This window comes from Tupaia chinensis, unplaced genomic scaffold, assembly GCF_000334495.1.
Source record: "Tupaia chinensis unplaced genomic scaffold, TupChi_1.0 Scaffold000434_1, whole genome shotgun sequence".
NCBI lineage: Eukaryota > Metazoa > Chordata > Mammalia > Scandentia > Tupaiidae > Tupaia > Tupaia belangeri.
Window position 1 is genome coordinate 652,246 of NW_006159939.1, and position 13,581 is coordinate 665,826.

General features: G+C 40.4%; 1 protein-coding gene across 2 annotated transcripts; it reads left to right on the forward strand.

The window, feature by feature from the left end:
- Positions 1-3,421: 3,421 nt before the first annotated feature.
- KCNJ8 (potassium inwardly rectifying channel subfamily J member 8) lies at positions 3,422-10,644 on the forward strand. 2 transcript variants are annotated; one of them, XM_006155071.3, is made up of 3 exons: positions 3,422-3,794; positions 4,671-5,114; positions 9,305-10,644. In XM_006155071.3, the coding sequence occupies exons 2-3, from the start codon at positions 4,741-4,743 to the stop codon at positions 10,203-10,205; spliced, it is 1,275 nt and encodes a 424-aa protein (XP_006155133.1). In that variant the 5' UTR covers positions 3,422-3,794; positions 4,671-4,740; the 3' UTR covers positions 10,206-10,644. The 2 variants fall into 2 exon arrangements, with proteins under 2 accessions (XP_006155133.1, XP_014445838.1); XM_014590352.2 differs by lacking the exon at positions 3,422-3,794 and adding an exon at positions 3,875-4,574.
- The last annotated feature ends 2,937 nt before the right edge of the window (positions 10,645-13,581 follow it).

Sequence of the window (13,581 nt, forward strand, 5' to 3'; positions counted from 1 at the left end):
ATGGTCTACCACCACTGCTAATGAAGTGCTTCAGGCAGCTTCTGATAATAGACTTTTAGCCAATCTTGTCCCTTCCCCATCTCCATAAGACCCTCCTCTGTTGTCTTTGTCCAGTGTAAACACTTTCACACAAATCACTAACATGAAAGACCCTCACTTTTCAGGGTCAGTGGACATGTCATTTCATCTGGCCATGCTGCTTGCTGGTCTGAATTCAGACCCTAGGATCAGACCCTTATATTGTGCTAGCTCTGTAAGACCAATAAATTATTTTTTCTTTGTAACTTTTACCTTGTAGTTCTCATTTTTAGTTTGACATTTCACAATTCCATAAATTTCTTTGGTATGCAACAAGAATATATTCTAATAGGATTCTTAAACAGTCAAGGAAATCATAATGGCTAAATAGTTAGCTCTGTTCTAAACTTATTACTGGTCTTCTTCAGGAGTGTACACAAATTATTTTTCCTCCTGAAAGAACAATATCAGAAATTATTAAACAGTTAAAACACATGTAACTCTGGGACCAGCAGTTAGTGCAATGGCTACATTGCTGGACTCCCATGTAGTCGATCACAATTCCAGTCCTGGACTTGGTGGCTTAAACTCACGCTGGGCATGTGTGCGTGTGTGCCCAAGACCCCAAGAGGAGAATGGAGGAGAAGGGATTGTGGCGTGGCCATTCTCTGTGGGGGGTGATTTCTCACTTTCTGTTTCTCTGTCTCTCTCTGTCTTTCTGGTGACTACGTGCGCCCTATAGTGAAAACCTCTCAAAAAAAAAATGTAACTTTTAATGGACAATAGAAAAAGAAAAACTACATAAGCAGACCAATAAAATAAAGCTTAAGTAGCAAATGTACACCGGATTTCCTTTGCCAATTTCTCACCAGAGGTAAATTTAAGCATTCACTAATTGGATCATGATATAGGAAGAAGATCAAATGGGGAGGGCTGGAGATCAATTAGTAATTGATATGGATTGAGCAAACTAGTGTGTATCCAGAAGACTTTTGGAGGATGAAGGTATGTCTCCATTAAATTCAAAATTGGGTTGTAAAAATAAACATACCCCATAAGTACTAAAAATGTTTAAATATTGTTGACTTTGGGTTGTTAGAAAAGTTGCTGAGGAAGGGAGGGAGAAATAAACTTATTTCTTACAATCTTCTTGTAAGTTCTTCTTAACAATTTACCATTTCTCATTCCAATTTTCTTACAATTGCTCTGTCACCACTATAAATATCATGATGTCTCTCTCTCCCGACATTGACTCTTAACATTCCTGTTTTTTTCCTTCCGTGTATATTGCCCACTGACATTACCTCTTAGCCTCAGATCTCATGCCTCCTCCAATTAATATAATAATTTCCAGCATCCTCTCCTGTCAATCATAGAATATGAGAGCCTAAAGGAACTCTACTTAGAATGGAAATGTTTAAAGGCATCTTACCCTCTGCTTCCTTTGCTTATTGTGTTGGTCTTTCATTAAAATCTGTCCATACTTTCCACTATTTACTGAAGACTGTTCAGATTCTTTTGTTAGGACTTTAAGGCTATCTCGGCATGTTTATTTCAAAGTCCAAGCATGTTTTTTCGACCTGCTTTTCTTTCACTGATTAAAAAATATTTTTTGAGCACCTCTGCAATCTGGAGAACTTTGCTGGAGGCTGGCTTGATACAACAGATGAAGGAGCACAGGCTTGCCCTTCTAATAGCCTCTGCTTCTGGGGGAGGGGCTTAGTGATGATGAGGTAGGAGATCAAGTACATGAGTAAACCGCTATAGAGCAGTGGTGACAGAGCTGTCCAGAGAGCACTGGCCTCAAGGGTCCAGCCCTGCTACCTTGCTGAACTCACTTCATTGATGGTAATTAGATTCGTTTCTGTTGCTAAAACATGGCCCTTGTTTATGCTGTTCTCTCTTTTTTCTGTTTTTCTGCATACCCTAAACTTATCTAGTCTTTTCAAGGACTAGATCAGATGCTAAATGACTCATCAAGTTTTCCTCAATCTCTTAGTCTTCAACATTTCTCGTTGGAACCCCCAAGGCATATTCTTATATTTCCTTTCCCATTCTAATCATATCCTCGCTTGTGTATGAGTTTATTATCAATTTATTATTATTATCTTACTACAATCGTCTGTCGTCTAAGAGACGACCATGTTATATATTTATTTATTATCATTTTATTATCTTACTACAACCATCTGCCTTTAAAGAGACTATGTTATATATTTATATATCTCTAAATATATAAACTTAAAAAAGAAAATTTCACAAAATATGTGTTTGATGAATGTTCTCCAGGCTAAAATAGTGTATAATAAATTGCACAACAAACTTAATTGTAAAATAGTACAATAGAGGGACTGCCCACACAAAACAATCCCCACACAATAGTCAAAGTAATACATAAATTACTGCAAAAATTAATGACGGTGGAGAGGAGCTACCACTGAGAGTAGGAGCCTCAGGCTTGAAGGCGTCAGTCAGATTTTCCACAAGAGGGAAAAATTGTTCATTTGCCATCATTAAAGACTAATTTTAGGGTTTGGGGTAACTTAATAAACATATTGTTTATGCGCCATACACTATCAGCCCTGACTTTTGGAAAACACATGAAATTTCCAAGAATTAAAGTTTCCATTAACACGAATGCCAAAATCAGAAGGCTTGACCTGCGGGAGAATGTTTGTCTTTGCTGGCTGGTTTTCCAAAAGCACTCGCTATTTACCCTACAGCCTGTCTGGACTCCATCTCTGGGCGTTATCACTCAGACCGTTTAGACAAGAGAAAGAAGCTGAGACGTTTCAGAAAGCCATCAATTACTGAAGGCCCAATGACCCTCTCAGTGCTAACGTGTCCACGCGGTCATTATTTGGGGCAGAACGTCTTCATTGCAGGAAACTGCTAGTGATTTCTTTTTTTCTCTTTTTTTTTTCTTTGTTATAGAACGTGTGTGTGTGTGTGTGTGTGTGTGTGTGTGTGTGTGTGGTATGTGTGTGTGTAATTCCCTGCACATTGGCTTTGTCTGGTTGAGAAACAGTTTTCTACAGCGGCTTTCTGGAAAGTCCGAAAAGTCCACCTGCATCTCCCTACTAGAAGGAATTGGAAATGACCGTGCGCGCACCGGCGTCAACGTCTCCGAAGACGTATTTTCTGACCTCTCTCTCCAGTGTTATTTCATCTGAAGTAGCCCAGTTAACCATCCAGGTTACAAAATAAAAGGGAAAAAAATCTCTTTACGTCAGTGAACTTAGAAAGTTCTCTCTGAGCAGAGCCTTTTAAAGACTTCAGTGTCACGCAGGCGGCCGGGGGTCGCGGCTACTGGGAGAAGCGCAAGCTCTCCACGTCCCGCCCTCCCGGGCCGCCCCTCCCTCTACCGGCTTTCCCCCCCCCCCCCCCCCCCGCCTCCCCCCTCTCCTCCCCCGTGCACCTCCGGGACAGCGGCGTCCTAGCGTCAAAGCTCTACCCGGGAGGCTGATTTGTGGAGCCTCGGCACCCAGCTCCTCTCCCCGACCCCTCCTCCACCCACTTCTGCGGCCGCGGGAGCTGAGCCGAGCAGGGGGAGGGGAGAGCTACACCCATCCCCCCTCCTCCAGCCCTCTCCGCGTGCAGATGCAATTGCACCTTTTATTATTTTAACTCTTCGCCCTAGGACGAGCAGCCCCGGATCTTTCCATCCGGCACTGGCGGCCCCTGCTCCCGCGCCGGGATGGGAGAGCCGGCCCCCAGCCTGCGGGCCGCCCGCGGGGGCCGGGAGGTCCGGCCGCCGCGCCCGCTGCCCGGAGTCTGTAAGTTTCAGCGCTCCTCCCGGGGCGGGAGGGGAGGCCGCCTGCATCCCCGCACACGATTCACAACGGAGATCACAGCAGCGCTTGACAGTGCTGGATGGATTTTTAGGGGCACCCTTCCTTTAACTCCTCCGCAGCCGGGAAGTTAATTATCCGTGTTTTTCCTGCAACTCGTCTGTTGGATCCCTTCGTTGTAAAGAAGTTTGCCATTTATACTACGAGGAATTCTAGGGGAAAGTTTTCGGTTTTTAACATTTTTTTTCTAAAGGCAATTCATACTTCTTTGAAGCTTAAATTAATTTCCTAATTCTCAATCTCCGTAGCAGATCGTTTATTGTTATTTTGTCAGATTACATTTAACATATTATTTAGACTACGCAAGAGGCCACGGCCTTTTCTTTGCCTACTTCTAAAAATAACGGAGGGAGAATGTCCCCTTTTGCTTTTCATATTGCTGCATCATCTAACTATTTTAATAAGTAGATTGTGTACCCAGCTGGCCTTAATTTGCTCATTGACATCGTGAGCTTGTCCCCTTGCGCAGATCTAGAGACGCGGTTAATCGCGGAGAATTATCTTTGAGCCTGCTGTTTACGGAAAGGCTCCTGGTTTTGTTTAACTAAAGTTATGCCCATATGTGTTCCGAAGGATAAGAAAAGTTGAAACGGTTTTCCGAATTCAGACCAAATCATTTCTCCGAAATGCCAGAACTCAAGCCCAAACTAGATGCGTGTTTGGATGAATAAAATCACACCAGTATTATTGCAGGTCCGCTCGCAGGTATAAACCTATCCTTGAATGAAGAACTACGGAAGTGAGGAGAGGGAGGAGTGTTTTTTTGGAGAAGGGTTTTTAATGGATGCTTCCCTCGTGCAGGAGAACGCGTCTCGAGGGAAGGAGAGGCCAGTCGGAGGCAGGTGGATAAGCTGGCTATGGTGAGACGACGATGTTGGCCAGGAAGAGCATCATCCCGGAGGAGTATGTGTTGGCGCGCATCGCGGCGGAGAACCTGCGCAAGCCGCGCATCCGAGACCGCCTCGCGAAAGCGCGCTTCATCGCCAAGAGCGGAGCCTGCAACCTGGCGCACAAAAACATCCGTGAGCAAGGACGCTTCCTCCAGGACATCTTCACTACCTTGGTGGACCTGAAATGGCGCCACACGCTGGTCATCTTTACCATGTCTTTCCTCTGCAGTTGGCTGCTCTTCGCTATCATGTGGTGGCTGGTGGCCTTTGCCCATGGGGACATCCATGCTTACATGGAGAAGAGTGGGATGGAGAAAAGTGGTCTGGAGACCACTGTGTGTGTGACTAACGTCAGGTAAGAACGCCGTGGGATGAGGCAGGGGTAGAAGGCAGTATGGAAAAAACATCGAAGTGCTCTTCCTCTTGCCACTGTATTATTTTGTTAAAACAAAAGGTTTGTTTAGAACCTTCAGAAACAAACAAAAAAGCGAAATTAAAAAAAAACTGACATATGAAAACTTTTTAAAATGCAACTTTATGGATGAAGAGACTCAGGAAATGTGGAGTTTTAAGCCTTTCGGTAAGCCCTGAAAATTACTTAGTAGTTATTTTAAAAGCTGTTGTAGTTCAAAGGATTTCATAAAGTGGCTTACCAAACACACAGACACACACACACACTCACACACACATTTACTTTTCAATCTGAAGAAGTTGCTGTCCATAATTCACTGTCCACACGTAAATGTCTCTTATCAACAAGAAAAAATATTGTGCTAATGCTCTTAATATTTTTCCAAGGACTTCTCTTTACCCATGACATTCTCAGAAACAAAATGAAAAATGAAAAGGGGGCAGCGTCATTGATGAAAGTCTCCTAAAAATGAAATAAATATAAAACGTTATCAAGATAATCTTAACATAGCTGATTTCTTGCATTGAATTCAGAAATTAAAAGTCATGCTAAAATTCAGAACTAGAGAACACTAATTTTTCATGGAAATTGGCCCGAATTTGTCATAGGAGGGAATTATGTAGAAGTGACTTAATCTTGTAGTCTTCTTTCAACGTTTAAGTAGAATAGGAACAAGACAGTTCTTAGATTACCTAACTTTGGCTTCTTTCTCTTATAAATATTTCAAAGCTAGGGAAAGTGAATTTGATTTCATCCACACGCCTCTCGTACTTTCACATGGCCTAAAATCATTTTGTTGGGGGCAATTTGCATCTTATTCTGTTTTGTTGGAAGATGAAAAGGGATCATTTATATCAATTGCAAAAAAATGTTGACTTCCAAGCAAAACAATAATAATAATCCTGGAGAAATTTCCAGGACATTCTCTGAATAATATTCCAAATTTACATAATGTGCAAAGCAAAGAAACTTGAACAAGCACTGTACTGCCAGGGAACTATGAAGAATGAGACCTTTAATGACCCTGAAATCTTAGGAAACTAGCATACTGGCGAGAGCAGTCACAGACTGGGAACTGTCCCCTCTTCTGAGTAACAGTCACACCAGCATTTCAGGGAGGGATGACACTTTGGTGAGCAGAGACTGCACGCCACAGCGTTCAGCCTAGATTTTGAGGAGAAAAAAATAACAGCTCACTGACTTCATCCATTGCTTTTACTTAAATAGATATTATTTTCCTTTTTCAAATTTGCCACAAATTTTGTCTCAAAAAAAAAGTAAAAAATGTACAGCAGTGCTCCAAATATACAGGAAACAAAATACTGTATTTAAAAGATACCTGAAGACTAAATACCGTATCTGGATTTCTCTTTAAGAAATTTGTTGGCACTGATAATGGTGAATTATGTGCATTACAGAATAGATTCTTCATAAATATGCAGTAGATGCTGTTGAAAATAATAAAAGAAATGATAATAATGATCCTTGAAAATAGGTGACAGATTTTATTCACAAGACAAATATGTTGCTTTTTATTGTGAAAAAGGAAGCCATTAAGCAATTTATTAAATACATATAAAAAGTTATCTCCTTTCAGTTTTTTTTTTTAAGGACTCTTACAGGATCCATGGGCTATTAAAAGGTATTTACTGCTACCTCTAGTTTTTCAAATATGATGCGTTCTGAAGCATATTCATTTCTCTGATACATTCCTAAGTGAACACTGGATTAAAAAATATAATGAGACAACATTGATTTTATCAGTATAACTATTTTAGCGATTTAAAGTTCACTTAAGAAATTATTTGACATCTTCCACGCTTGTTCTATTTTTTACTGATGTACTACTTCAATCTCAATTGATTTAATCATAACAGAGCATTTATAACAAAAGACTTTTTTTACAAGAAATATAGAAACAGAAAAATCATTCTCTCCCAAAGAGAATTTAAATGATAACAAATAATGATTCTCATTCTTTGAATTTTCTTTCCATTTATAAGTTCAATATCTAGCCGTATCGTTAATGTTGGAAGCAACTTTTCTCAATAGATATTCACTGGGATTTCCAAATAATGTTTCTGCATTTTTAATTTAGGCTGACTCACTTTCTCCTTCATGTAGATAACTTTCTAATATGAGTCAGACAATAGACCAACAATATTTCCTCTTTCTCATTGTTATTCAACCTAGGTAATTCTGTAGCAAAATAAAGGAGCAGCTAAACATTTTTATCTCTTGAGAGTGTTTGACACAACAGGTACCTATAAAAGGCTGGGCATTGCGCCAGCAGGAGGCATGGTGCTTAAGGTGCTGAACTCCCACATGACTGACCGTGGTTTGATTTCTGGATCTGGCAGCTTGAAAATCATGCTGGGCACAAGTGTGTCCATGCCTAAAATCCCAGGAGGAGACAGGAGAAGGGATTGTGGCATGACCATCTCCCCCCATGGGGTGATTTCTCACTTTCCCTCTCACTGTCTCAGTCTTGGTGAGCAAACATGCCCTATGACAAAAACCTTAAAAAGAAAAAGAGTTGGGTCTTGTACCATGTATAATGTTTAGAATTAATTCTTTTATAAAATAAAAATAAACAATATATAAAATAAAGCACAGGAACAGTCTCTTCCGCCATTCAAACAAAGCATTTGAAGATATCCAATCCAGATTGTTCTAGAAGTATGGCTGCATTATTAGAACTTGATCGTAACTCTGCCTCTCTTCTAGGTCCATTCTTATTCGTTATCATGTCTTTGGACCACAATGTAGACCAAATATCTTATATATAGCATGTTCAAAAAAGCAATTATTGTAGTTTTCCATGTATCCCTGTAGCAATGAAAGAAAAAAAAGAAGGCAACTTTCACAATCCATTTAAAAGCTAGTCAAAAAAGTCATCTATGTGTACTTGCTTAGCCCTCAGGGTTTTCCTGCCAAAGTGCATTGTGTATATTTCATGCCCACGTGTGTAAACATTTTGCACACTCATCGTGCATGGTATTAGAGATAAATAGTACTTTGACAGACGGCCCATGTATGGCTTGTCTTCTATAGAGTGAGAGAAGTTTGACACTGGATTTGCGGCAAGGAGAGGTTGAACATTGTTTCTATGAAGAAGCTATGTCGGCGTTAGATACATAGCTGAGTGAACAAGTGGATCATAATCAAATGAAGTGCCTCTTGACCAGGCAAGTAAGTCGGAATCACTGGAGAACTTTGCCAACAAGTCTTTCTCAGGTCGACCCTGAACCCACCAAATCAGTATCTATTCACTGATCCAGAGAGGAGATGGACAATCTGAAAAAGCTTCTCCTAGTTCGGACAGTTTCTGGCCCCTTCCCTTTGCCCCTTTCCACAGTCAGAATCGATAGGATCCAAGTTCACATCAATTTTATGATCTTGACACTGTCATTTACTAACTTCTGCCTCAAATTTTTCCATAATATCTTCCATATTCTCTAAATCACTCAGAGAACTAAACGAGATAATCAATAGGAAACACTTTTCTTTCCAAGTGAAAAAAACATTTTTGGGAACGAATCTACTACTTTAGGATGATGAGTTCTGTGTCACTTTTTAACACTGTACTTTTTCTATAAAATACAAAGTACACAGTAAGTATTGGCCAGTACTTTCCACATGATTCAAATCTTTTAAACAAAGGTGTACAACAAATAACAAACAGCTATTCAGTTGAAAGACATACAAAATAAACTCTGGCTTTGTGAAAATAAAGTATTTCAAAAAGTAAACTATGAATAGAAATATTAATATTTAATATAAATATTGGGTCATTGGAATAGTTATGACTTATTTTTCTGTTTCTTCTGAACAAAAACTTGTCCAATGATGCAATATGTATGTTTATTTATTGCCATAATGCTTCCATATAGCGAGGCCCATCACTAGAAAACATTAATAGAATTATATCCCAGAAGTCTAGGGATAGATACCAGCAAAAGAGAGACTAGATTTGTGTTCAGGATTAGGCATTTTAAAGTTAAATTGACTAGATTTTCTGGAACCATGCAATAGCCTTTCGAGGAAAAAAAATTGAAAAAGTTCAGCTTGACATGTTCTTTTATTATTCGGAATTTGACCTGGTGCATTGTTTTTGATCTCATTCCTTACAGGTCATTCACTTCTGCTTTCCTCTTCTCCATTGAGGTTCAAGTGACAATCGGATTTGGAGGGAGAATGATGACAGAGGAGTGCCCTCTGGCCATCACCGTTTTGATTCTCCAGAACATTGTGGGTTTGATCATCAATGCGGTCATGTTAGGCTGCATTTTCATGAAGACAGCTCAGGCCCACAGAAGGGCAGAGACTTTGATTTTCAGCCGCCACGCCGTGATCGCTGTCCGAAATGGCAAGCTGTGCTTTATGTTCCGAGTGGGCGACCTGAGGAAAAGCATGATCATTAGTGCCTCCGTGCGCATCCAGGTGGTCAAGAAAACGACTACCCCTGAGGGGGAAGTGGTGCCTATCCACCAACTGGACATTCCCGTTGATAACCCGATCGAGAGTAATAACATTTTCCTGGTGGCCCCTTTGATCATCTGCCATGTGATCGACAAGCGCAGCCCCCTGTATGATATCTCAGCCACTGACCTCGCCAACCAAGACCTAGAGGTCATAGTGATCCTGGAAGGAGTGGTCGAAACTACTGGCATTACCACGCAAGCACGAACCTCCTACATAGCAGAAGAGATCCAGTGGGGCCACCGCTTTGTGTCTATCGTGACGGAGGAGGAAGGGGTGTATTCTGTGGATTACTCCAAATTTGGCAACACTGTTAAAGTAGCTGCTCCACGGTGTAGTGCCCGGGAGCTGGATGAGAAACCTTCCATCCTTATTCAGACCCTCCAAAAGAGTGAACTGTCCCATCAGAATTCTCTAAGGAAGCGCAATTCCATGAGGAGAAACAATTCCATGAGGAGAAACAACTCTATCCGGAGGAACAACTCTTCCCTCATTGTGCCAAAGGTGCAATTCATGACTCCAGAAGGAAATCAGAACACATCAGAATCATGACAGCAAGACAAGCCCAAGACAGTCTTCTGTCAAGTTGTGATATTTTTTTGTGGGGCACTGCCAGACTGAACCAAAAATGGGACACAATAATTTGTCCTTCTATGTTTTAATGCACTAAATGATATGCGTAGTCAAGCAATAGCACTTTCTGTATTAATAAACTACAACACACCAATTGGAAATTCATGGCTTATACTTGTTTCACCCATGCAGAATTTGTAGTGATAAGCCCTCCTTTCTCTTAGTTTAAAACGTAAGAATTATAGCAATAATAATAATAGACCTTGAAAACAAATTTTGTCTAGGGAATGAGTTGTGCTGAGGTGGTGAGACCATAGATCTCTGTTTTTATTGTAACTCTGGAAATACAAATATTGGGTCATTGGAAAAGTTGTGACATAGGACCAGCAGTTGACGTAATGGCTATGTCACTGGACTCCCATGCAGTCGACCGCGGTTTGAGTCCCAGATCCTGTGGCTTAAACTCATGCCAGGCATGTGTGTGTGCATGCCCAAGATCCCAAAAGGAGAATGGAGAAGGGATTGCTATGTGGCCATCCCCCCTGTGGGGTGATTTCTCACTTTCTGTTGTCTTTCCTTCTGGCAAGTGCACGTGCTGTATAGCAAAAACCTCTCAAAAAAAAAAAAGTTATGACATATATTTTTCTATGTCTTTCTACACAAAAATGCATCATGACTTTTCCAAAGACCCAATAGAATGGGAGGGTAGAAAAACTAACATCATGTTAACACTTTTTGTTTATTCACTCCCTCCTTCTCCATGATACTGCATCTGGTAAGAAGCTGAAGGCAAACACCACTTATGTCTATGATTCTAGAAAGATTCAGTTCATTCAGTTGGTCCTTCACAATGACATCAGAAAGTTTCTGGTCCTCCTTGTGGTAGTCTGTTGAGAACCGGGCAAGCAGTCTTGGAGAAAGGTTAAGTCCCACCTCACTTAGGACTGGGTTCCCAACAATGATAGTCACATCTTTCAGCTTCTCACTTCTCACCAGACTCCACAGTGAAATATTGTATTAAATATTTTATTAAAACATTTTCTTTGTATTCACTGTAGCCTTGTGATTTCTCTTTACAACATCATCCCAAGTTAAAAAAAATCAAGAAAAAATATCTTCAGAGGCATATGGAAGAGATGTCACACGGTGATAACACTTGCCTCTAAGAATCTTCTCTCTCAGACTTGTAGCTCCAAGACAACTACATTTTTTTGTGTTGTTTTGATTTCATTTCAAATTGTACAATGTCTTCTCAGATTTCTTATCTAAGCCTGATATATCACTGAAATCCTCTAAGCATTTTTTCTTTGAATCCCCCACCTCCCATCTTGAAGTACACTTCCTTCCCAGTAATATCTAAAATCAAGCCTGGTGTATGTAGACAGCATTATCTTATTTCCTAGAGTGAGATTTTCTAGCAAAACTCAACTTAATTGTCCTTAGCTCCTGCTTCTTCAGAAAGAAATGGGTAAGTAGAGAGAAATATTAGGTTAATGAGCTGTGTTTAATTTTTTCCTAATATTTTATACAGCTAAACATCAAAAAGCTGAGGTATTGTGTCGCTTCTTACACAGATTTTGGAGTTTGTGTTTTATTTCTTTTGTGAACATTGAAAGAGGCAGGCAATCATGAACACGTTTAAATCCTATTTTAGAGGACTCATGATTCTAACCGGTAAATGGAAATAAAGTTTATCAGGTTATTGAGTTAATCATTCCTGACATGGTTCTTTAAAAAAAAATTATTTTATTTAACTTTTTTAAACTTATTTTAATTTGACCAGAGAAGGACAGAGTGAGAGAGAGAGGGAAAATGAGAAAGCAAGCCACCAGGTTCAGGACTCAAACTGTGGTCAGCCATGTAGGATCCAGCACCCTCAACCACCACACCACCTGCCAGTCCCTATTCCTGACAAGTTCTAACCTCTCCTTTGAACTTCAGACTCATAGCTCAAACAAGTACTTGAAGTCCTACCTGGATATCTCATATGCATTTCAACTTACTGAGCCTAAAACCAAATGCTTCATTCCAACTTCCAAACCTACTCCTCCTTGGTCTTTCTTCTAATCACTTGGTCCAACATCTGGGTGTCATACTTTACATTTTGTTCACACTTTACATTCCATCTATCCATATATAACCTCTTGGTTCTGCCTTTAAAACATACCCAGAGTATGACCAATTCTCCTTATCTACACCTCCCTAGTCCCAGCAGGGCTGCTCATCATCTGGTGTATGTGGATGCAGTGATATCAGTGATTAGGATGTTAAAACATTTCTGTAGAGGTTCCTAAAGAAAAGCTATCTTCATAAGACTTAGTTCAACAGCAACTACAGAGGTAGATATCAGACATCTTAGCAATTCTAGAATTGACAGAGTCCCACCTCCCTGCCCCATGAGCAGAGTAGGCACAGAAGGCAGCTGCCATGCCCGTGATGAGAACAGGCACAGTGGCTGCCCGCTGTGCAGAAGCAGCCCATTTGTGGAGTGACACAGGCCACAGGGCAGATAACGGGATATAGTCAGTGGGACTGATGTGCGGATTTCCAAGTTGGGTGATGCTGAACACTCGGACACTAGAGGCAAAGCTAACTGTGAAGCACAAGCAGTTCTTCACAACACCTGCCAGCTGCAAGCAAATTCCAGATGCCAAGGACCTTATGACCATCGATTTAATGGAGGAAATCAGTGAAAGGGTTTGATGGGCTTCCCTATGTCAAGCTATGGCTCACACAGGGACGTCATTTAGCTAGTAATGACCACATCAAATGAAAAATCACACCAACAATTTCAAGAAACCTACAAAAGTTTCAGAGAGTGTTAAATTTACCCTTTGACCTACTTTTTGCTAACATATATTTTATTGGGTAAGCAATTTCAAGTCTGTATAGTTTAGTTTTAGAAAATAAGGAGACTGCCTCTCTCTGTGTGTCTCTTTTCTCTATGTGTGTGTGCATGTATGTATGTATATGAGTTTGACTTACATATTACATTTAAATATTATTTTATATTTAATATTGAGGTTCTCTGTTCTACCCTATAATAGCAACAATATTCTTTTAAATTATAAATCAGTTTACATTATGTCTCTTCTTAAAATCCTCCTTTAATGTTCCATTTTTCTCAAAATGAAAGCCAAAATCCTTACCAAGTCCCACAAGGCACTGTATATTATTATTATCACCCTACCCCACAATCATTCCCACACTTTACAACACAGATTTTTCTATTTTTTGAAACCAAGAGGTATATACTCCTGCATCATTGTTTGCTGCTTAGTTCAAGGGCCAGCAGGTGGCATGGTGGTTGAGGCACTGGACCTCCCACATGGTCAACCACAGTTCAAGTTCCAGA

What these genes read in the sequence shown, in the direction of transcription:
- KCNJ8 (XM_006155071.3), top strand. Translation starts at nt 4,741, where the DNA reads ATGTTGGCCAGGAAGAGCATCATCCCGGAGGAGTATGTGTTGGCGCGC. An exon ending in GTGTGTGTGACTAACGTCAG is followed by an intron (nt 5,115 to 9,304) that starts GTAAGAACGCCG and finishes CATTCCTTACAG; the next exon opens with GTCATTCACTTCTGCTTTCC.